At 49.3% G+C, this 24,059-nt stretch overlaps 3 protein-coding genes across 12 annotated transcripts in view; 1 reads left to right on the forward strand and 2 right to left on the reverse strand.

Annotated features, from left to right (window-relative positions):
• Positions 1-1,012: 1,012 nt before the first annotated feature.
• tulp4b (TUB like protein 4b) lies at positions 1,013-11,893 on the reverse strand. The gene is made up of 15 exons (XM_052087025.1): positions 11,196-11,893; positions 10,404-10,673; positions 10,106-10,234; positions 9,809-9,970; positions 8,983-9,163; positions 8,707-8,814; positions 7,917-8,074; positions 7,383-7,607; positions 7,070-7,304; positions 6,760-6,883; positions 6,102-6,246; positions 5,870-5,963; positions 5,396-5,539; positions 2,029-5,207; positions 1,013-1,820 (listed from the first exon to the last, which is right to left on the reverse strand). The coding sequence occupies exons 1-15, from the start codon at positions 11,211-11,213 to the stop codon at positions 1,704-1,706; spliced, it is 5,289 nt and encodes a 1,762-aa protein (XP_051942985.1). The 5' UTR covers positions 11,214-11,893; the 3' UTR covers positions 1,013-1,703.
• Positions 11,894-12,486: 593 nt separating this feature from the next.
• myct1b (myc target 1b) lies at positions 12,487-15,082 on the reverse strand. Its single transcript, XM_052086894.1, has 2 exons — positions 14,822-15,082; positions 12,487-13,787 (listed from the first exon to the last, which is right to left on the reverse strand). The coding sequence occupies exons 1-2, from the start codon at positions 14,874-14,876 to the stop codon at positions 13,303-13,305; spliced, it is 540 nt and encodes a 179-aa protein (XP_051942854.1). The 5' UTR covers positions 14,877-15,082; the 3' UTR covers positions 12,487-13,302.
• Positions 15,083-16,017: 935 nt separating this feature from the next.
• The window catches only part of syne1b (spectrin repeat containing, nuclear envelope 1b), a 79,387-nt gene continuing 71,345 nt past the window's right edge, over positions 16,018-24,059 (forward strand). For 7 of the 10 annotated variants that reach the window (XM_052086881.1, XM_052086886.1, XM_052086888.1 and 4 more), the window contains exons 1-3: positions 20,113-20,372; positions 21,276-21,337; positions 23,861-23,956. In XM_052086881.1, the coding sequence (XP_051942841.1) occupies positions 20,297-20,372; positions 21,276-21,337; positions 23,861-23,956 (234 nt within the window). In that variant the 5' untranslated portion in view covers positions 20,113-20,296. Of the gene's footprint in view, positions 16,100-16,755; positions 16,938-20,112; positions 20,373-21,275; positions 21,338-23,860; positions 23,957-24,059 lie in introns of those variants that run through there. The other 3 variants (XM_052086882.1, XM_052086884.1, XM_052086890.1) reach the window with 1 other exon arrangement.

Raw genomic sequence — 24,059 nt, forward strand, 5'->3', positions numbered from 1 at the left:
TTTTAATCACATATTAGGAAGAGAAAGAAAACTTAACAATATACCATAAATCAACATTGCAGATCAGTGACACACACACACACACACACACACAGTCAGTGAAAACTATCGAGCAGCGTGACATTAAACGGAAATCTTTTGCGATATCGAGCGCAGTAGTTTCTTTGTACATTAGCACCGGAGTTCCGAAATGCGTGATTATCCGATGTTGAATCCTGTTTGCAACGTTTCTTTGCTGACATCCTCAATCAACCTTTAGCAGTGCAAAAGTATAAATGTATGCATCAAAACTGTACAGTGTTCCACCGCATATTCATCTCTTTGCAGTTAAAAATAAAAATATGCATTGTCTAAGAGGGGGGGAAAAAGTGCTTTGTTGTGCGCCATCTCGAGGCATTCTGAACCTTTGTGGGGGGAGCGAATCGAGGGGGAACACTGTACGGGGGTTAAAAACAAAACTGAAACTTGTGATTGAATTTTTGCGGTTGGTAGCACACAGCACGGACTGACACATCCAAATATTTCAAGTCGCATCACAAGCACCGAGCCCAAAAATGACACCAACACAAAGCTGCTTTTTTTTTTTCTTTTGTGAAAACTTTACGCATGAATGGTTAGAAATGATTCAAATCAGAAACCGTCAGCAATGAAAATCATTTATTTGCTAGTATGCTGAAGTTTTGCTTAAATGTACTCCTTTTGAATTCAGCAAGAGGTGGCATGAAATGAAGTAGAATTGTCAACATCTAGAGATGTTTTTTTTTTTTAAGTACACTTTACAATTGTGTCAATTCAACACACCGTTTTTTTCAGTGTAGCGGTTCATCAAAGTCCGTAAGGTCCTGGTTTTTGCCAAAACAGACTTTTTTTGCGTGTCCTGTTATGTTTGAAATTGCTCTTGATGGCTCTTTGAAAGTGCTCTATAAATACAGTTGAGTTGAGTTCCACATATCTACCAAATTTGGTGCCGATTGGTGAAGTTGGTGTCAGGGACTGCACCCCCCCCCCCGAGACTTTTTTTTTTGTGCGTGCGGTTATGCGAGACATGCCCACCACATTTTGTGTCGATTTTTGAAACTACGTAGTGTCGGGGGCTGAGTGAGTCTTGGGGTGGAGGGGGTGGGGCGCAGGGCGCAATTTATCTTCCTAAAAATTTTCACCAAAAAAATAAAACGTTTTGGAGCATGCAAGGGCCCCCCCAAAATGAATGCTAAAAAAAATTCGGATTCCACTACTAGGCTAATAAGGTATGCACCACTTCCTTGAAGTAACGTGGATAGAAAAAAATATATACACAAATTCTGACACTCATGAATACATTCATCATCGTGATAAAGACACCCCCCAAAAAAATCTACAAGTGGTTCATATATTTGCTATTTTGATAAAACTTTACATTTTCTTTCGAAAAAGATCTCAAATAATGCCGTTGCATTATTTGGTGAGGGAATTTGTCATACTCTGGCTATAGTTGAACTAACGATAATTCAAACTTATTTAAATGGGCTTCAGAAGGTGCTCCGAGTTCAAATCTTAGCTAATTCGCGGGAGGCTTGTTTGAAATGCCAATTTCAAACATTCATCCGGCGGGTCAAAGTGCTCATGTCATAAGCGTGACAAAGTGAAATGGTAAGAAAATGGCCCAAAAAGCTGCTCGAGCAAAGCGGCAGATACCGTCAGAATGCGTCGGCGCCATGAAAACTTCACTTCAGCCGTTGAGTCACGTTGGCCAAGGCCACTGCAAACGCCTGCACTGCCGAGAAGGGATACTGGAAATCCAGGATGTAGGCGTTCCCGTCGATGCGTCCGAACTGCATCACCTAAAAGTTTGTTGAACAAGAATTGTCAGGATGGGGAAATAAGTAAGCAGATGGCCACCGGCTGTAACATTTCCGACTTTCAAAACAAACGGCGCTCAAGAAATCTTGACTTTTCACAATCATAAACGTAACGAACATTTTTAGGAGGCATAGGCGCAAAACCAAATAGATTCTACCGGTAATGACTTTCATCCATCCATCAAATTACCTGTCGGCCATCAAGCTCGATCTGGAAGTTTTTAGCCGACTCCTGCGTGACCCGTCCTCCAAAGTCCAGCTGGTAGACCTGCGTGGCTTCGTTCCACAGAGGCTGCTTGTTAGCCATCACATAGACGAAGCCCTGACTGCCTAAACTGCGGTCCTCCCGTTCGTTGGCCTTGCGGCACTTGATCTCCTCCAGCTCGCTCGCCATGCGAAGGCTGCGCTTGTTCTTCCAACTCTTCTTGCTGCTCTGGTTCTGGTTCATGAGTTCGTCGCCGCTGATGAAAAGCTCCGGCTCGCTCTCTGAGCTGTCCTGGAATTCGTTGGCAGCCCGGCTCATCTTCTTGGCTCGGTTGAGCTGCTCCCGGGGTCCTTTGGGCTTCTTCTTGTCTCTGTTGCCTAGTCGAGGGCTGGCGATCAGAGAGTTGAAATCCGACAGCGTGCGGCCGTCCTTTCTCGACGCCGACGATACGTTGCCCTCCTCGGCTCGGCCGTCGGGTCTCTTGCGGCTTTTCTTGTTGAATCGGTCCGACTCCTTTGTCGCAGGACTTTCGTTGAGAGACGACGGCTCCGGAAAGCCGGTGGCCGACTCCGCCGGGTCCTCTGTGGCGCATTTGGAAGGGGGCAACTCCGAGGGCGGCGGTGGTGGAGGCAGAGGTGGCGGTGGAGGCGGCGGGGCAGTCGCAGGGGGTGGCGAGAGGACGGGCTTCTCTAATGTCTGATGAGTTTTGGTTGGAAGTGGAGGTGCGGGAGGGTCCTGCATGGGTGGCGGGCAGGGGTAAGGGTTCCAGGGGTGCAGGTTGACGGCGTGCAGCTGAAGCCCGGCGCAGGAACCGGCACCCGGGTACATCGGGGGCAGGGTGCAGCAGGCCAAGTTAGCCAGACTTGTGGAGTACCCCGTCGATAAAACCAAATTGGAGTCCTGCTGAGCAAACGGAACCGGAAGAACCACTTCGCCCGGACCGCATTGCGGTGGGGGGTTCTGTAAGGTCTGCACGGGGGGTCGACTGTGGCTCACGCCGGGAGGGAAAGGAGACAGTGATATCTGGTAGCCCGACGGGAAGGTGAGGGTGCTGGTGCCGGGGCTGGACGGCGGCTTCGTCGTGAGGACAAACGGTAGCCGCGTCACGTCCAAGTGCTGAACCTGGCCGAGGATGAGCGGAGGGGGTTTGTGAGGAGGCGCCGGGGGGGTCAGCATGGTTTGCTCCGGAGCCAGCCAGAACTCCTCCGCGGAGGAAGCCTCCCACTGGTAAGGCGGAGGGCGTTTTGCCGAGAGGCCGACGTCACCGAGGGTCATCTGCCGGACGGGTTTGTCCGGGTGACGGTGCTGGCCGAGGGTCTCGTCCTCGGTGAAAGCGGAGTTGACGTACACCGTTCTGTCCCGGCTGGTGTCCATGGTACCCAGGAGACTGTAGGATGACTGGGAGGTACTTTTGGAGTGCACGATGATTGTGCTGTGGTGCGCTCCTTTCCCCGGGGGGAAGTCCTGCCTGACCACCGTGCCACCCGCAATGCCGCTACTGGACGTCCCGCCGCCGCTAACGCTCACGCTGGTCCCGCTGCTGTTGCTGCTGCACTGCGTGCACGTGTACAACGCGGTGGGCAGCCTCTGCTGGTAGCTCAAACCCAACGCGCTGTTGTTCATCTTGGCCTTGGTGGGAAGCGTCCTGGAGCTGTCCATCATGGCGGGAACCTTTAGCGTCACGTCGCGGCGCTCCCGGCGCAGGGTGGCGTGGATCAGACTGCTTTCTAATCTCTGCGGCGGAGGTGCGAGGGTAGCCGGGACTTGATTGGCCGGATCGGGATAAGGGGGCGGGTCTCCGCTTGGTATGGAGTAGCGTGGGACCGACAGACGGCTGAGTGTCGCCGAGCTGTAGGGAAGATGAATCTTTTTATTCTCCGAGGAGGTTACCTTCAGCGTGGCCGAGCCGTGGGCGGCGTACGCGTTTTGGTTGCGGACGAGGCGCCTTCGGGGGCGGCAGACTTCCTCGACGTTACCGCTGCTGTCGAATGTCGTTATCCTTTCGTACCCGAGAGGCGTCGGGTACTGGATGGTCACGGGCTGAAGCAGAAAGTCGTCTTTCTTCAGGCAGCCGTCCGGAGACAGGATGCCGGGGCTGTCGCAGTTTGTGACCAGCGTTTGAGCCGCGGCGTTGGCTGCGGCCGCCGCGGACGCCACCGTACCGGGGTAGGGAGGCGGAGGATTCACCTTCCTCGCCTGGATCTCTACAGATCCACCATCCCTGGCACTAAAGGAAGGGGGTAAAGTCCGGGGAAGGCTCGGCTTCAACGCGTACTCTCGATCCAGTCCGGGCTCTGTGGTGGGAGGCGGGGGAAGCGGCGGCAGGAGATGTATCTGCTGTAGGGCAATGGCGGGGTAGCCGGTGGGTGCCGGCGGCAGGGCCATTTGCATCTTCAGCTGCTGCTGCATTTGCTGGTGCTGCCTCTGCATTTGCTGGTGCTGCTGCTGGATCTGCTGGTGCTGCTGCTGGAGCTGCTGCTGTTGCTGTCTCATCTCCTGAATCTGCTGGCGGATCTGCTGCTGCTGCTGCTGCATCTGCTGCTGCTGCTGTTGCATTTGTTCGTGCTGCATCTGCATTTGTTGTTGTTGCTGCTGGATCTGTTGCTGCTGCTGGAACGGGTGCCCACCCGCCACCGGCGGTGGATTCGGTGGCATCTGTTGGTGCTGCTGGACCTGGTGCTGCTGCTGATGCGGAGGTTGATGGTGGTGAAGCTGCTGAAGATGATGTCGTTGCTGCTGCTGCTGGGCCTGCGGCGGCTGCTGCTGCTGCTGCTGCTGCTGCCTGGATTGCAGCTGCTGGGACCGCGGCTGGGGTGGGAGATGGTGAGGCGGCGGCGGTGGAGGTAGCGTACCGGGGAGCAGCGGACCCATCTCCAGCCCGTTGAAGATCACCTGCCCGGGGTTTGGGTATCTAGCGGGAACCGGATACGGCGCGGCGAGCGGGGGGTCTTGGCTGCGGTCGGACGCGGGCACGGAGACGGACGCGGCTGCAGCGTTGGTTGTGGGGTTGGTGAGGACATCGAGCTGAATGTTCTGATTGGCCAGGAGAGACTGAACCAGGCCGATGCTCTGAGTGGGCGACATGGCCTGAGCCGGGCTGTGGATGGGAGCGATGGGAATGTTGACGGTACAGGGTGGGTTGTCTCCTGACGATGAGCCCATCACTTCACCGGGAGGGGGTAGAAGAAGAGTCTGTTAGTAGCCCCCCCAAGTCCAAACACTTTGTTTCTGTACTGTAATATTTATTCTTCACACAAGTTCTGTACTTAGACTAAATTTCCGAGCCTGAGTCTTTTTGCCATCTCTGTTTTCGGCACGTGAGATACATATCGGTTGTTGATGAAATATCAACCTGGCAAATCGTCCTCGTCCTCGCTGAACACGTTGGGGTTGAACACGGGCAGGCTCATGAAGTCGTGCGAGATCTTGCGCACCTCCGGCAGGTAAATGGTCATCTGCCGCGGTTGCAAATGAAGCAGGCTTGTCTTGTAGATGACTGAGACACACAAACACATCGACACTTGAGGAAGTTTGCTCTTCATTCTTCGGATACTCGCCAAACCGACCGCAACTGCCTTGCATTCGAGCCGCATCTGCTCCGCAAACGAGTACGGTGCAACTCAACCTCTGGGCTACCAGACGTCCTGGCGAGCGATATGGTTTTGGAAGTACATCCAACAAAACTCACTTTCAAACGGCATGAAACCAATGTGAACCCCCCAGACCCCCCCCAAAAAAATTATTTGATTTACAGCGTTCAAACTGTTACGTACCCATTAGATTTAGGCGTTAAGGAAAAACTTTAAGGCTTTTGTCCGACACTTACCTGCGCCGAGATTGGCGGGCAAGAACGAAGCCAGTCCCACAATTTTGAACTTTGTCCCCCAGATGTTGGATGTAACCTGAGCCAAGTAATTGTGCTGCAGAGTGCAGTGATGGGCGGGGGGTAGAAAACGCATAATTATGCAAAATTCATACTTGGTTGCTTTCTTCCAAATTTGAATCTATCCAGGACGGAACTCCGACGGAAACTTGCGGCCAGGACGCGCGCGTGGTACCTCGGTGAGTCCGTCCATGGAAAACTCCCGGCGCGTCAGGCTGGGGGATCGAACCAGAGGCTTCTTGGATGCCAACCGCGGTGACCGCTGACCGTCCTGGTGGCCGCGGGACAGTTTAGGAGATTTGCGCGGTTCCAGGTTCATTCTATCGAGCAAAAAAAACAAAAACAATCAAACTTTCTAGGATCTTATCAATGTGTCTTATCAAGAAAATCTCTCTGAATAGCAAAAATTTGCAACTTGCAAATGGCCCAGATAAAAATAATAAGAGTTGAGTCCTAAAATACAGCCCGAGCGGTGATCCCAAACCACTTCGGTATCGACGCAGACCGCTTGGGAGAAATCACCAGGAAAAATATATTTTGATATCACTTTCAGGTGAAAATGTGCTTTCAGATTTCAATTCAGCAAAGTTTGACTGTACAATAATCATCACTTTTTTTTTTTTTAGGACAGGGATGTGTACTAAGTCATGTCACTTTTGTGGTCCTGCAGCTCAGTAGTGTTTGAAAAGGTTTTCTGATCAGTGTATGGGGTTTCTTTTTGATTCCACCTATTAATATAGGCAACAATAAATACTTGGGTGTGTGTGGGGAGCGGGGAGGGGGGGGGCATCTATTACTCGTTATTCACGTCAGGGCTTGGTGGTTTGGCTCACCTGTTCCCCCGGGAGAACTTGGGTGACTTCTTGCCGACCCATTCGTCGCTCAGCTCCACGTCGCTGGAGTCGGAGCAGTTGCAGCTGTCGGCGTACGAGATCATGGGGTTGACGCACACCTCCTCTAAAAGGGGGTGGGAGTGGGGGTTCACCAGAGTTCCATTTGACTGACTGCACCCAAGCCTGATTACCCCCAGACTTCTTCAATCCAAAAAAAATCAGTTTGACAAAACAAAGTTGAACTTTTGGGTCTAAAACCGAAAAGGCCGACACCATAGAAGATGCTTTGAGTGACGCGGACGCCGCTCACCCGTTTTGCCGTCAGTTTTGGGATCGGTGATGACAAACTCGGGCCTCAATTTGCTGATGCGCCGGCCATTGAGGATGGGCACCAGCCCTCCCAGGTACTCCAGGTAGAGCGTGTAGCACGGGCCGCCCGCCTCGGGGCTGTCCTCCGCCCGTTTCATGGTGCAGTGCAGCCGCTCGTTGCCAGTCGTCGGGTAGCTGACAAAGTCTCGGATGTTGTTGGGGTCCGGGATCGGCGGCTACGACGCAAAACGGCACGAGGCGCGTCAAAATGTTGTCATTTTGGCCCCGGCCAAACTGCTGTCGTCAGGCGGCACCTTGATGGTGGGGATGAAGGCGGTGGTGACGTAGGAGCAGAGCAGCGAGGGCATGTTGAGCTTGCCCACGTCCTTCTCCTCCCGCAGGGCACTGGCGATGCCCTGTTGGCAGAGCAGCTGCAGGCTGGCCACGCGATGCTCCACGCGCACCACGTACAGCGCCGGACCGCATGCCAGAAACAGCCGCGAGTCCCGGTGGCCCCAGCAGATGGTGGTGATGGGCCTCTGAAACCACCGGGGGCAACTTGAATGGGGGTTACTGACATGCGGTTGAACACGAAGCCCCCGAGCTATCGTATCCCAAGCATTAGCTTAAAGTTTCAAAGACGTTGGTGAAGAAAAACTCTTGTGTGATATTGCTTGAATCATTCAACAGCAGCAAATACATTTCCCGGCAAAAGCTTTGGCTACAAAACATGCCAATAATCCCACCACAATGTTCTTCACGGCCAGTCAGTTCCACTCCCGTCCTGTAGGTGGTGATCAAGAAACGAGCAAACGTTTTCCCTTCGGCACTTTTACTAACTTTGGTACCTGCGCGGGCGTTTCCAAAGTGTAGATGTGTTCCCCTTGCACGTTGTAGAACTTCACCAGAGCGTTCCTGGTCACGCCGGCGTCGGAAGGCAGCCCGTGTCTCTCCATGCCGGCCACGGCCAGGAGGTCCCCCTGGGAGCACCACTGCGCCTCCACGTCTGGAAACGTCGGCGGGGGGGAAAATCATTCTTCCGCAAAAGCATCCAAGTTTCAAGTGAAACATTCGGTGCGTCCCCCGAGGTAATCGCAGGCTTCCTGTTTTCCACACTTGATTTTCTAGCCTTGTAACGAAAAGGATTTGAAAGTAGCAACAAAACAAGCTCCACGTGTGCGGTTCAAAAACGGTGTGGCCAGGAGAAAAGCTTTTAAATTCCACCACATCTCACTTTTATAATCTTTTAATAATGTCAAATATAATCGCTTTCTGCATTCTGATTTAATCATTCAATCCAATTCATTATGCTGCTCCGGATGTGGCCACCGGGGGCAGTACGATACACTCCTACCGACACAAATGGGGATCGATGCATATGATCAGCACAGATATGTCAAACTGCTGCTTGTTGTGAAGTGAGTTGAGTTCGCTGCCACCATTCAACGCTCGTCTCTTAATTAAGTCAACCCCCCCGACCCTCTCCCCCAAAAAAAAAAAATCTGCCAAATGTCTTGCCATTTGTAGTGAAGGCAGCACAATATTTGGGAACGAGGCCGGAAAAGGCACCCAACAGTGGAACAAGCGACTACCCCGCAGACGTAGCGTACGATCGGTCAGGCGTCAACGTGATCGTACCTTTCAAACCCGAGCGAATGACGGCAGGGGACAGGTCATCGTAGTTGCTCATCAAGCTGATTTCTCCCGACAAGAAGGTGACCGTCAACAAAGGCTTGACTCGCCGCACTAAACGCATCGACAATCAAGTTAGTCATTCCAGCGCCAGCACGGATACCCAGAATGCGACCAGCGAGCTCTCAGGCCACCGCATTCTTAGCAGTACAATCGCCTCCAGAAGTACAACTCGCTACTAAGCCACATGCTGCTTCACCAAGTCTCCAAAGGGTAGGGTACCTAAAGGCAGGAAGTTGTCGTCGGAGTCGGTGTCGCTCTCGGTGCTGTCCTCCACCAGGAAGTCGGGGCAGTTCCAGGACATGCCCACGATGCCGTCGGATTCGTGCAGCAGCACGTGCGCCAGCATGCGGCCGTGGCAGTCCATCACGATCACCTGGCCGTCGGCCGTTCCAAACAACACCTGAAACGCGACCCCCGCCCCCACCCCCGATGTTGTTTCAGCTCTACCACCAACCTTTTTCAAGTACAGAATTACTAACATGAAACATTTTTGCCTTGAAATGAGAGGCCGGGCGATTCCTGCGGACTTGGGCCCCCAAGCTCCTTAATCCGGACAGCGATTTGAAATTGGACCGGCAAATCGGTGGTCCAATCCAGCTTCTTTCATTTGAGGCAGCTGGTTAAAAGTCAAGCGTCTCCTTTCTCAAGAGCACTTTGAAACAGTCATTCATGCTTTTGTCGCATCTCGACTGGATAACTGGACAACGCTTGACTTTGGAAACAGCCGAGCCTCCATGAAGCAGCTCCAGTTGGGCCAGAATGCTGCTGCTCGCCTCCTAACAGGAGCTCGTAAGAGGGAAAACTCCTATTCTGGCATTCCTACACTGACTCTCAAAACATTTCAGAGTTCTTTTTAAGGATCCTAAGGATTTTAAGGACCCCCCGCCCCCTGCTCAGTGCATCAGGTCTGCGGACCAGACACATTAGAAGTACTGAGAAGAGGCTCAGAGGGGATGTAGCCTTTTCTGTTGCTGGTTCTTGAACGTTTGGCAACCCCCCCCCCGCCCCCCCTGGTCGTACATGGGCGGCGCGTGTCTGCGAGTACCTGCTGGTCGTCGGGCGTCCAGATGCCGCAGGTGATCTGGCTCTCCAGGTTGATCTCCGAAGACCAATGCCGCTGGCCGCTGACCGAGCCCACCAGCACGAAACCGTCGCGGTAGGCGATGAGCGCCTGAGTGCCGTCGTGGGACCACGTAAAGTCGCTCACCTGCGGCGCAAGGTGAAAGCGGGAGCGCCCGGATCGGACTAAAAAGTTGGCATTCGGATCCACAAGTTGATCTGCGTCATCCCTTTTGGACGCAGTTAGCTTAGCGCGAATCGACGGCGCGCTAAGCTAACTTACTTGGGCTCCTCTGTCGTTGACCAGCTCCACCGACCATCTTCCCTCGTACTGAATCCACACGAAAATTCCTCCCTCCATGTCACATGTGGCCAACTTCTGGAAGGGTTCGTTCCAGCGCACCAGCACCACCTACGACGCAAAGCTCACTCGGTGACCCTCCGTGTCCCGTTCTAAGCTAATTGTCCCGTTTTCCATCCGATTAGCATGACACTTTTCGACTTTTAGCACCGCTTACAGTCGCCTTCGCCCTATTCGGAACCCATTGGGCGGTCAAAAGCGGAGCGCGTGTGGGTCATACCTCGCTGTTGTGCCCCCTGAGGTTGAAGTTGATCCTCTGCGGGGTGCTCCTGTCCCGCCGGCAGTGGCTGGAGGTGAAAGTGACGCCCACCACGCCGCGGCCGTTGCCCGTGGCTAGCCATCCCTCTTCGTAGTAGCGCCGGCGGCACACGGGCTTGTCCTTCTCGCTCTTGGGCACGCGGCCCTTCCACGACAAGCACAGGATGTTGGAGTCGCTGCACAGGATGGGACCGTGTTCCACCGCCGCCAACATCCCTACTGAGTGGCCCGGCTGCACGGGAGACACGCCGCCACAAAACACGAGTTAGGCCGGACTCAGCGGACACTTGCGCTTTCGACTTGGCCTTGGTTTTGAGCAAGGTTCGAAATTGGGCTAACAGCGTAGCGCTTCATGCTAGGTTGGTAGCTAGGTTTCCATATATTCTCGAATGCCGAAGGAACCCCCCCCACCCCCGACCCCACAAATGCCTCGGCCCTCGAAGAAAAGGTCGTCTCCAAGGTTGAGAACCATGGAGTTTGACGCCGGATGACTAAACAGAACAATCACCGTGGCAACCGTCACTCACGGTGGCCCAAGATGATGATGTCATCAAGCACAGGCACTCGATGGACGCATAATCAATTGGCTATTCAACGACAGCCGCGTAGCTTTATCCGGAACCGGGTAAATCTCCTTTATTCAACCGACAACGCAGAGCCCCGTGCCCATGTCAATTTTTTCGATTCTCTGAAACAGATTCCGGCCACTATGCGGCAACGATGCTCGCGGAATGGCGGAATGTCAATCACCCACCTCATAGCTTCTGGACATGTTGAGTCAAAAAGCCTCCGCGGAAGGCGTCCATGTTTCCATTCAGATGAAAAGCTTCCAAGGTGTGGACGCTGGCGATTCTGCTGGCTTTCTCGCTTTCCTCTCTTCACTTAGTCACTCGCGGAGTGGACGTGACGGCCTTGGTGACCGTTCAGCTCAAGAGTTTGACGCCACTGGCCCAGCCCATATCTCTGTCCTGTTGCAATTGAGACTTATTGAGATAAAAAAAAAACAAACAAACAAAAAACAAATCCATCCTGCTAGATAAGGGGTGTCGCTCTGCTTAAATAATCATCATTACACAGCATCAACCTTGAGTCACCATGTTGTTTGGGGTGTTTTTTGGGTTTTTTTTTTAAGTATAGATAAATGTGTCTCTATGCAACAGCAGCCTCGCATTGAAAAAACTGGCCCGTCTCCATGCCGACAAACACAGCCCGTTCATCCCATTCTGACATCATCACACAGCCGAATGAATGCCTCACGTGCAGATCGTCATTTTCACCTCCTCACACATGTGCAGATTCACGCGAGCAATTCCGTGCATTCAGCTTTGGAGTGATTGGGAAGAAGGTGGAAAAAAACTGCGGGATACGCTAACGGTGCAAAAAAAAGACGAGCGCCATTTAGCGTCAATAATCCAAACATGCGTTCTAAGGGCAAGCACGATGCAGTCGACAGTCGTTCTTACCGGGGATGGGGGGGTGATGCCGATCCAGGCGCTGGCTGGCTGCAGCGAGAGCGTCGCCTTGCAGTCCCGCTCCTCCGTTTGCGCACTTTTGATGGGTGGGGGTGGAGGGGGGGGGGGGGGGTGCTTCCCGAGCAGGTTGCCATACAGGCCGAATTGCAAGGCGGGCATCATTGAATCGAACAACACCAGGAAAATGCGCTCAAACGTGATTGCGAGGGCGGGTTTCCCGTGGTTAAATCTCATGTCACCGCATTTTTCATCGGAGTTCGGTTTGGCGGTAGGTGGGGAAAGGGGGATTTTCATGCAACTGGCAACCTCTGATGTTGAGAAATTAGAAAGTAAAGACAGAGCCGAAGAATCCCACTGAGCGTGAAAATATTTAAAAATTTTCTTTTTTTATGTACTCGGGATGTGTCCCCGAGTCACATTTGACCCGTGTTTAATAAAACTCTGGTCTCACCTCTCCGAAGGCGTCTGTCTCCCTGCATCATTTTCATCTTGCGAAATTTTACATCATTCTCATTAACAGGCCATTTGAACCACCCCACCCCGGAAAAAAACATCTGGAATGAGCACTAACAAAGTTCTCAGTCCTTTCAGAATTTATTTTTATACATGTAGAACATACAATGGTTCCTTGAGATCCTGAAGTTTCAGTCGTTCAACGCCTACACTTAAAAAATCCATATCTCAAGTCTCCCCTTTCCCCATTTGAATGAATGGAAATATCATTAATGCATTCTAGCCTCCTCCCCCCCCCACAAAAAAATCATCATATTTTTGGTTTGGTTGTTCATAATAAGTGAAATTCAAACTCTATATTCTTGTATTTTACGAAAAACGGAGTAAGAACAAATTTAATAGAATGTAAAACATGAAAGAGTGGCTCCATCATGCTTTATTAATGCTACCATTCCAATTCAGTGTGGCGCTCCTTCTGGTAGTGCCCGCTTTGGCCACCGGGAGGCAGTATTTTATTACGCGGTCATGCAGACACAAGCGAGGGACAATCGACTTCTTCTGCTACGACTCAGTCAATTGCTGTCATGCGGGCCATTTTTCATATTATGACCGTTGACTATTTGGTGATCTGTTCCAACATTTCTGTTTCAAGATTTGTTGCTCAGAGTGTTGTAAAATGGCCTCTTTTAATGCTAACTGTGAGCATGTCATGGGCTTTTCCACTATATGTTAGCATAAAGCTAGCGGGGGCTGTTCTTAAGGCAGTTTTAAAAAACATGTTGTTCACTTTAAATCCTGTCCCTTGTATCGAATCCCCCCCCCCCCCCCCCCCAAAAAAAATGCTGTATTTAGAGATAAAATCTCTGAATTGACTTCACAGGGTCTTCCCTCGGATAGAATCTCTCCAAAGTCTTGAGGACTTGGCTGTGGTTGGCTTCAAGTGCAGGACTCTTGGAAAGCGTGGATGATGCTGTTGTAGGCGGGCGGCGGCGTCTGCGAGGGCAGGAACCCCTTGAGTCCGTTCCCGCCCAGCCAGAAGGAGTGGCGCTTGTCGGGAACCAGTGCCGCCGAATCGGCCGAGTCCTCGGACGGGCTCACCCGGGTGTCCTCTCCCATCTCCAGACTGCCTTTCCTGGGCACAGGTCGAAACGTGGACGTTTCCGGTCCCGGTTTGCTCCCCAGCGGCCCCACCGGCTCCAGTGAGGGCTGGCGGTAGACGCCGAGGAAAGTGCTCCGGTAGAGGCCCAACTGGCCGTCCGGCGGGATTTGGGAGCGTGAAGATTTGCCGGGTTTCTTGCGGGAGCGTCGGGTGATGCGGCCGGTGGCTCGGCGGCGGGACGCCCACGTCAGCAGGACGTAAACCAGAGCGCCCAGAAGCAGGCCCACCAGCACCGACAAGCAGAAGGCCAGGATCATGTCGCCTGGATGGGGAATCCGTCCCAAAGAGGAGTCATTAAAATTCAAATTTAACACCGATTTAAAACAAAAAACTCTTTGGTGGCTTTTTTGGGGGATTATTTTGAAGTGAGTTTTTGAATTTGTCAATGGCGCATCCAGCCCACGTGGCTCTACTGCTGCAGTTGGCGTGTTACATCAAACCTTAAATCTCCTCCGCTGATGTGTGGGTTTATCGTGCTTCAGGATGATTTTTTAAAAAATGTAAAAATCGATTGTCCAAGTATATTTTTGAGCTGCATTTTGGCTATTCGGGCATTGTAGCCTTTATGAAATAGTTTGAAGAGGATATCGAACATTTAAAAAAAACAGACAAAATGAGAAAATGGGATGAAACTGTAGTTTATTCGTAAAATAAGCAGGTAATGAGACATGTTCATAAAGGCAGAAAAATATGTATTGATTTCGTTTCTGGCTGTTGTTGAGAAATGGCTTTTGCTTTGCGTAGTCGAGTTTTATCAACATGAAATCCTCAATGTCCTTGAACATTGTCCTCAAACGGTTTGGCTATTTCCTCTCGCAGTTCATCGTGACAACTGTACTGGAATCTGGTTTATGGAAAATGTTTTTTTAGGACATTTTATTCCCTTCTATTATTGCTATCAATGTATTTATTTTTAAAAATTCCGTTTTTCTGAATTTCCTTTTAAAAAAAAGAACATCTTCATTTGGCCTGCAACACAGTTTAAAAATCTATTTTTAAAAAAGGATAAAGGTTAAAATTTCTCCTTCTAATTGTATTTTCTTTTTTATTGACTGGAAACCTGTGAACGTTTTTGAAGTACCAAACAAACATTGTAGACTTTAAAATCTCGAGTTATAACTTGCCAAAAGAAGCAATACGGACCCGCACAGTCCTTGAGGTCAACATCTAGCCAGTCAGCCACCCACCAATTGTTGTTCACATCACACGCATATATATATATTTTTTTAAGACTCCACTAATGAGTTGTTATCTCCAAAACATTTCATAGAAATCAAGCAGCAGAGCCGCTCTCACCCGTATTAAAGGATTTGAGGATTTCCACAAGGGGATGCGTTTCATTCTGGGCCATCTTTGCGAGCGTCTTCCCTCCCGACCTTTAAGAGCGGCTTCTGCTTCTTGCACGACTTTGTCCAGTCGGTCTGGAGGAAACTTGGCAGTCACGCTTCCTTCCCCCTCTTTTAAAATTAGCATAGCTTATCTACGTAGCGCTGTTTCCCTTTGGCGTCGTTTCCTCTGGATCGATCGGCTCCTTGACGAAACAACCCCCCCATCCCACCCTCCCACGGTGACTTTTTTTTGTTTTATCTGATGCTTTTCTGACGATTTCCCCTTCATAAAAATATGCTTTGGAAAATATTGGAAGCCGGTTCATAAATATAAAGCGCCCACCACTGGTGACTTCGCTCGCTATCAAGGTCCCAGTGGGGATTTCCTTCCATTGTTTCTGTTTTCCACTTCACTCCGGCTCCAAACCACTAAAGAATAAGCTTGGGAGAACACTCTGTATTGCCACATTGTGTACAATTTGCTTATAACTTCACATTGCGTATTTACAAATTACGGGGAATTCACTCTTGGAAGGCTTTCTGTGGCGTGAAATTAAACAAGCTAGTATCTCTTTTGTTAGCTCACTCTTTTGGGCAAATTCCATCGATATTTTATCAGATTATGACATCAATAGTGAGGCTAATGAGCATAAGCGACCCAACGCGAAGTTTCTGTGCCAATTAAGTGGCAGCTGCGGCGCAGTCAGGTCAAAAAGCCAAATCTTAAACAGAGCTTCGTATTAGCGCATCGAATTCATCCGATTGAGCAATTTAGAAAAATGCGTTATTGCACCCCCTTGCGCCCAAAAAAGGGATCGACTCGCTGCTTGGGTCAATTTGACCCAACTTTCTCAGTGTGTAATGGAAACCCGCGATGGAGTGGGGTTTCTCGTTAACCCTTGACATCCCGAGCAATAAAAATGTCGCATAAAAATTTTCTTCCTATCCTCATTTTTTTTTCCTCCTTTTGCTCTCCTTCTCTTTCCAGATGTCACATTTGTTCCCTTTTCACTAGTATTGCTTAATTGGTCAAACGTGACTCTTCTGAATTATATTTGGACAATTCCATTGTAAAGTGTCTGTTGTTAAAAATAAAGTTAAAAAAAAAAGAATCAAATTTACACCGCCTCCTCTTTCCTGGTGCCCATCTCGTGCGTTCGCCGCGTTACCATGGCAACCGGGCAACATAGCCTCAACTTCCGGTGTGTGCGACTTGGCACGAGCGAGCAGAACGAATCCAAACGCAGTAAGAGCGAAATCTTCACCTTTTTGTCTACTTTTCTATCATGTGGTCGTCCAATGTTTCTGGGAGCGTTGACTCCATTCAAGTGTCGTTTGTTACGTCGGTGTTTATGCGCGTAAACTTCCACCACGTCATCAATCGAGAAGTTGTTGGTTTGTTTTTTTTTAATGGATGCTAATAAGTTTAAGCTAGTTCCTCATTAATGGTCAATTTTGAACTCGGTTTGCTGTCCTTCGGCATGGTTAAACAATACAGCTCGTTACAGTTGGTGCACCTGTTATCTTTTTTTTATTTTTTTTATCGTGTACAGTAAAAGTGACAACGTACACACACTCAAGTAAAAGTGCAGTAAAGCAAGAGTGCTCTAATAATGAATTCAGCTCCTTTACGATACTGTATTAAATGTGGCATTTTATGATGGGGGGGAAAAACGGACAAAAAAATATGTGACTATCCAGCTGTATTTGCTTTTAATTTAATTTTTGAAAACAAATTTTGTTTTCTAAAAATAACCTTTTACTGACTTACATCTTTACAAATGTCTGCTTTACTATTTTTTTTAATTTTTGTTTTACAATTGTACTCATCTTGTTAAAACTTATATATCATTGAAATGAATAACTAGTGGCATCAATTTAATAAACGTTTGTCTGCTGCAGGCCATGAACGGCGCAGGCACAGGCATTGGACGGTGGAGTCCATGACGTAACTGGAGCATCACAGGCCACGCACACTCACTCACACACACACACACACAATATCAAAGACAAGGTCATGGCCTGTCCGAGACGTCGTGTCACTGGATGTGCGGACATCGCGAATGTGATGCAAAAACTGCAGGGTGAGTGTCTGTCCAATTATTGACTTTGTGTGTGTGTGTGAGTGTGAGTTCTCTTGTGCTACTGCTGCAAAGGGGTGTGCTGCTGATTCAGTGGCTGGGCTGCTGGCCAGTCTCAAGTCTCAAGTCGCTCGGACACACACACTTGAACAGGAGACATTAAAAGGCAACATCACAGCGGCCTCGAGTCACTTTTTATCAAAGTGATTTGGTTGAAAGCCAGTCCAGTACCTAAAAACTCTTGCTCCGAGGGTCTCCCATTTTATTGGATTTTTTGTGCGATGCATATTCAGCCACTCGAGTCACTTTTTTTGTCCAAGTGACATGGCGAAAGTTAATCCAATACTGTATCCAAAAGGTCCCGCTCCGAAAGTATCACATTTTTGTATACAGATTAGCTCTTGACATTCTAACTTTGCAGGCGAGGTTTGCACAGGAAACGCAGTCAAAGCAGAAACGGGGCCAGCAATTTGGCACCTCAACCGCAAATGTTTCACAACAGTCACTATGGTGACTGGTCAATATCGACAAGTGCGAAGTCAACAACCCCTTAAAAAATAAAATTAAATTAAATTAAAAAATACACGCCAAATTACTCTCTCCATTCACGGTTGTCATGGTACCCATCGCAGTTGTCTTTGTGCACACCCGAGACTGGTCACCAGCCAGTCACGTTGACAAACAAGCTTTCATGTTCACATTCACCCCGATGGACACCCTGGCTTCCTGTTTAGCACGGTTCTCAAAAGGGATTAGCACACATTTCACAAATAAACGGAAAAAAAATCATGAGTAAACTTTTGTCCCTGTTCGGGAGCGCTTGCTAAATTCCAGATCTCTTTTCCACTAGTTACGAAAGGGAAATGAAAGTAAAATCCTGGGGTTGGGGGGGGGGGGATGGAAGAAAAGTGCCCTGTGACTGACAGAGAACGACAATTCACACTCACGTTCACTTTGATCGATTCAAAACCACACAAGGCTTTCATCACCCCTGCAGTACTCCTAATATACCACTAGACGTCAGTGTCGCTCTGCAAACATGACCCGTTTCCCTCTGCATGACCGTCAGGCAGCCTCAGAGTAATTTTCCTTTCAAGTATTCTAGAAATCATTTCCATGTTGTCATTATAAAGGGTTGTGTGTCGATTTTGGGGGGGGGGGGGGGGAAATGCGGAAAAAGTGAATTTTATATTCACAGGCTTCACGAATTATGTTTGATTCAGCCTATGATAGCACCACTCCAGTGTTAGCAACATGTGCCGGACTGAGCGCCAGATCTCGGTCGTGATCTCTTCTCCTCGTCAATGCGGGTGAAGAGAGTCAATAGTCATTTCAGAACCAAAATGGAGGCGAGTGATGGTTCAACGATGGGAGATGGGAGTTCGCTACACGCGACGTCCTCAATGGACAACGCCGGATGTTCACGCGCTAACCTCGTCCGACGCTTCTTTTTGCTAGTCCATAGCGGATTGAAATATTCTGCTTTTATTCTTACGGTTGTTTTATCAATTGCACAATTTGCGTAATGAATATTGCGTCCCGCAGACTATTATGTGAATTTGGGAAAAATTGCAATAGAATCACTTTTTTTTTTCTAACGGTATTTCCTCATTGTCGTGTCACCATTTCCCCCCCCGCCCCCCGTTACATGTTTTGTTCTGATCTTGAGACATTTTCTCAGGATGCTTTTCAACTTTATTTTCGGAATACTTTCTTGTCAAAGTACATCTGTTCTCGTAGTTTTCAGTTTTTTTTTTTTTTGGTAAAGAAAACATGACAACTTTACTCTCCGAACATTACAATTTTGTTTCTTTGCAATATTGGCCTTTTTTAATGTGACAAATGTTTCTTTTCGTTATATTCCACGTTTTTCATCTTTTACTTGAGCCTTTTTTTGTGTTTTTTTTGTAGGCCAGTTGCAGCACCAATAATAGAATCATCAGCTCTGATCTATTTTTAGCAGAAAAGCTTTTAGGTTACTGGTGGTCTTGAAAGAAAAAAACAAGCTCACCCCCCACCCCCTGCCACCCCCCCCCCCCCCATGCTCCCACTATACTCTGCCACTATTGTGTTCTATGCACAAGAGTAACTAACGTTAAGTGAAGAGAGAATAAGCAAAGCGCGACGGGGGAAATCCCGCGGTGGATTGTCTGGATGGGGGGCCGTGTGGGGGGTGGGGGGGGGGGGGTTCTTTTGCTGTCAAAATGCTAGAGTGCGAGCAGATGGTTGCCTCGCCACCGCATCAATTTATTAATGAGCTTTTTGCCTTTGTTATCAGTTAAAATTAAATTTCCCCAAAATGACTCCAGAGACTTCATCCAATGCCACAAAAATAAAATGCATTCGTTGTAAAATATACGGCCTGTAATCAATAAATGTAATATCGCAAAAGTATAATACATACATTTTAGATTTCCACATGACAAATGTTATTCACTTTGACGATTAATAGACACTGGGAAAAAAATGGCGTGTTGAATTGACCTCATATCATTTTGCATAATTGCAAAAAAATTATATTTCAACAACTATTATCGAATCAATTTGAAGGCGAAAAAAAATTAATCTGCTCGCAATTTATTTATTTATTTTTACGAAATAATTTAAGTATGACTTTGGAAAATATGCGTTCATAGGCTACTGACTTATTTGCATTTTTGGAGTATAGCTCTCGTTTTTAATCAATAAAAACGGGATAAAGTTGTATCGCTGTAGGCTAGTGTTCTTGTCAATGTCATATTTTTGTTAAAAAAAAAAGTTACTTTTATGATTTTACTATTTCAAACGCTAAACAGGTTTCACACGACTTTTTTATGAATATGAATTCATTACAAAAGTCACCGGTCAAAGTAACTGAAAAATGTAGATGAGTTTTTTTTGGCCATGTGAAACACACCAAACAGTTTCAATGAATCCATTTTTCAATTTGAGTTTTTGTTGTTGTTGTTTTTTGGTTGCAACCGTGTGTTTTGGTGGTGTGAGGTATCAGTCACAACGGATTAGCCAGAGGAGCCTCCCAGTGAACCAAAGCGCGTGACGTCCTCATTCCCCCCCCCCCCCCTGCCCGCTCGCCGCCGATTGGCTGAGCAGCTGATGTGGAGCCCAGCCCCTGACGGTGCTCTGGCGAGGACGGCGCGGTGCAGAGGGGGGGGGGGGGGGGGGGGGGGGATGACATTGTAAATCAGCCATTTGGGAACGCGCGAGTGTGTGTGTGTGTGATAGAGGGCAGGAGGGGGGCTCGTATTCATCCCAGCCAGCTCTTTTCTGCGCCGCTTCCTGCTTTGGGGGTGTGTGGGGGGGGGGGGGGGAGGACCCAGAATACCCACTGTGGATGTTACTCCTTTGACACATGGGCCTGTCGAATGGCTCACTACAAGGACGTGTGCGGCGGGAAGACCTCCTTGAATCTGGTCCCGGGATTCTTTCAGTATCTGCGGGGTAAGTCCCAACACGCCGTTGTCCTTTCGGCAGGGGGGGGGGGGGGATGCGGTTGCAGGAGAGTGCCTTCTAATTGGCCGATCTGTTGACGCTTCGGCGGGCATCCCGTGCGCATCGGCTCTGGCGCCGTGACGTCTTGGGAGCGTGACTGCCGTTTCTTGGACCGGTTTGGTAGAATTTAAGAAAAAAAGCGGAATAAAAGAAAAGCAAAACAGCTGCGTGACGCTTGCGGGGCCTTGTGGTCGCGTGAATAGAACCACAATGGAGGCTGCGACTAATCTCCTGGCGTGACCTCTTTTCGAGACCGCTGTATGCACAGTGGCTTGGCATGCTGCTGCAATGCTCCCTGACGGCTAATTAACCTGACGGACGGATGGATGGATGGATGGATGGATGGACATGCATATGGGGGTAGGGGGGGGCGGAGTCAGTGCTGTAGTGGGATCTAAAGCTGCGTCATGCTATCCACATTGATGAAAACGGCATCATCAAACGTCAGACTCGTCAGTTCACAATCTCTCAGGGCAGAATTTCGGATCCACTGGTTCAGGCAGCGCGGTGAGCTAGTGGTTAGCGCGTCTGCCTCACAGTTCTCATGTTTCTGAGTTTGAATCACATTCATTCAAAAAAAACCCAACAACATATGTTTACATTCTGCCACCAAGTGATCGGATTTTTGGCATTAAATGAGTTCAAGTGCACCTCGGCGTCCCTTTTTTTTGGCTCACTTGGCATTTTGGCACCCCGAGACGCTCGGTTTGAGTGAATCAAAGCGATCGTCAGTCATATTTGCTCAAACAATGGAGCCCGATTGATTTCGATTGATCTGCCGGGCGTGGGCCCCAGGCGGAGTTTATGACCGCATGCCTGATTCCAAAACGTGTCTTGTTCTTCTCTTTGCAGATGAGCAAGAAGCCGTGCAAAAGAGAACCTTCACCAAATGGATCAACTCTCACTTGGCGAAGGTCAGGGATGCGACTCGTCGTCGCGGCTGGACGTTTTACACTTCTTGAAAGAACTCATTTGTTCAAATGAAGTGGAATCGCCTTGTTGTTAATATTCCACGTGATCGTCTGGGCTGTCGCAAAAAAAAAAATTGGCCGCAAAAATGTTCTCATAAGAAAATCTCTCCCTCGAAATGAGAGGCGGGGTGATGGGTGGAGTTACTGTTCGGATCATCGGTTCGGAACAAGACTCCGCTCTCGTTCTGATTATTTTTGCAAAGATGGCGGTCATGATCACATTCCATCTCACAGTCATCAGGAAACGCATCAATACTCCCGCGCACCACTTTTTCCATCAATCTCTTTCCATTGTTTACATTTTGGAAGCAAATTTAGTTTCATTGCACACGTCATCCAGAGCAAATACATGACATGAACATTTAAGAGCTGTCCCAAGAAAGACAAACAAAACCAACAATGACCACCAGAGGGAGACAGAACGCGGCGCTATTTCTCAAGCAGCCCTGTGGGCTACTCAAGTGGTCGTTGGGGGGGCTACCTGGTGGCCGTGGGCACTTCGTTAGGTGATCCTTACATTTGAGGTCAAGATATAGTCTGTTTGCATAACAGTGTCAATTTAACCCCCCCCCAAAAAAAAATAGATCACAACAAAAGTGAGTTCCCCCCCCCCTATGTAAAAATGTCCAAATTGTGCCCAAAGTGCCCAAAGTTTTGTGCGGCCGCCATTATTTTCCAGCACTCACCAAAGCCTCACAGGCGCTCGCTTCTTCCGGTCTTTTATTTTTTCGCAATATGTCGCCGTGTGAAATATCCTGCATTGCTGGGTTCCGTGTGAAAGGGCTGTCACAACTCCAATGCGGCAATTTGGCGGCATCTCCCTTGTCTCTGAAAGCGTTTTGGGCAATTCCTCCGCTGTAATGGCCGCTAATTATGGCGTCAACGTAAATAATGACCTCACGCGTCTGGAGGAAAAGGTCACGCACGCCGTGAGATGGGATGAATCGTGACTGGAGCTTTTATATATATTTTTCAAGTTTGGATGAGTATCCTCGCGTACATATGCCGGCTGTACCAAACTGTGCTGATGGGGGCGGGGGGGTGGGGGCATATGCAGATGGAGAACAACGGGGTGAGGACATTTCCCCACAGGCCGTCGTGGATTCACTTCAAAAATAGCGCCTACTGTATGTTATGCGCCGGCTGCCTCGTTTCAAGCATAACGGCAGAGAAGACGAACGGAATTGTCTCGTTTTTGGGCCTGCGCCTGTTCAAGTTGAAGGATTTCCCAATGCGAAGGCGCTCACTCTGAATGACTTCGCACCTTTTCCGCCGCTCGTCGCAGTTTTTTTTTTTTTTCTCTCCGACGCCTGTGCCGTGGTCAGGCGATGATTTCTTCGAGATCTTGGCCTCTTGCAGTCGAACGCCGTCGTCGAATGTGCGTCCATGCCTGGATGTCACACGCGCGAACTCCCATTGCTTTCCAGCAGTCACAATTACAGATTGAACTTGACATTTTTTTGAATTACCCGCTACTTGAAAATTTTGTTTGTTTATTTTTTTCTCGTTTGGTGTCGATTGGCCATCATGAGGTTTGATAAGATAAGAAAATCTTTATTAGGCTCACAATGAGAAATTCACAATTTACAGAAGCAAAGTTTTTGGCAGAGGAAAAAAAAACAACCAAAAAAAAAAAGCGCTAGCCGATGACCGATTCGATCAAATGGAACATTCACTCTCCAGTCGACCCCCGCCCTCGTGAAAATGCATTCTGCGTGTCTTGAAATATCAGTCCAACTGCTCTTCAAATTGCTGCCAGCAGGGGGGGCTCTGTCTCAAAAACCCGCAGTAAAAGAGTGTGAAATGTTTTTTTTCATGTTTTTTTTTTTTTTTTTAATGTCCTGCTATCAGCTGGCAACTCGTTCAGGGTGCAAGCCTCCCTCTCGCCCGGGGGTCAACTGGTGCCCCAATGAGGATAAGCGCTGTATTTAAAAAAAAATTTTAAAAGTGTGCCACATGCTAATTCCGGACGTGCCGCCCGCCCCGAGGCGATCGCGCTTCTGTATTCCCGAACAGAATTCGAGAATACAAAATCGACGCCAAGTCAAGAGCCATTTCATTAAAGCTTAGCTTAGCTTCTCATTTGCAAAACGGGGGGGGGGGGGGGGGGGCGCTCAGCCACCTGTGCATCTCCTTGTCTTGCGCGCCTGCGCGGAGGGTGAGACCATCTCAGCCGCGGCACCCGAGACCGGGCGTCGAGCCATCGCCGAGGGAACGGCGCCATCTTTGCGGCCGCGGGGTGGCCTGCGGCGCTCGTTGCTAACAAGCCTGTTTGTCACTTGCAGCATTTGGTCCGGCGCGGGTTTGGCATACCAATGTCCTTTCGCAAGCACCCCCCCCCCCCAGTCCAATTCAGTCTCAGGTCGCGGTGGCAGAGCAGTCTCAGCAGAGCAGGCGCCGAAGCGTTCGTCTCGTCCCGAGGTCCCTCCGGGGGGGGTCTCTGATCTCGTTGTTCTTGTCTTGCAGCATAAACCGCCGCTGGAAGTCAACGATCTTTTCGAGGATATTAAAGATGGCGTGAAGCTCTTGGCTCTGTTGGAAGTGCTGTCGGGTCAAAGACTCGTAAGTCGACTTTTTCTGCTTTGACGCAACTCAATGGCTTGAAATGCCGGCAGCAGCATTTTGGACCAACTGGAGACGCTTCGTGGAGGATTGTCCGATTCCA

This window comes from Hippocampus zosterae, chromosome 14 (assembly GCF_025434085.1).
Source record: "Hippocampus zosterae strain Florida chromosome 14, ASM2543408v3, whole genome shotgun sequence".
Classification (NCBI taxonomy): domain Eukaryota; kingdom Metazoa; phylum Chordata; class Actinopteri; order Syngnathiformes; family Syngnathidae; genus Hippocampus; species Hippocampus zosterae.

Coding starts and splice junctions, on each gene's coding strand:
- tulp4b (XM_052087025.1), bottom strand. Junction 9,164..9,808: donor GGACGCCCGACGACCAGCAG/GTACTCGCAGAC, acceptor GTCGCGTTTCAG/GTGTTGTTTGGAACGGCCGA. Junction 6,884..7,069: donor CAAAACTGACGGCAAAACGG/GTGAGCGGCGTC, acceptor ACCCCCTTTTAG/AGGAGGTGTGCGTCAACCCC.
- myct1b (XM_052086894.1), bottom strand. CDS start 14,876: ATGGCCCAGAATGAAACGCATCCCCTTGTGGAAATCCTCAAATCCTTT. Junction 13,788..14,821: donor CCTCAAATCCTTTAATACGG/GTGAGAGCGGCT, acceptor TTCCCCATCCAG/GCGACATGATCCTGGCCTTC.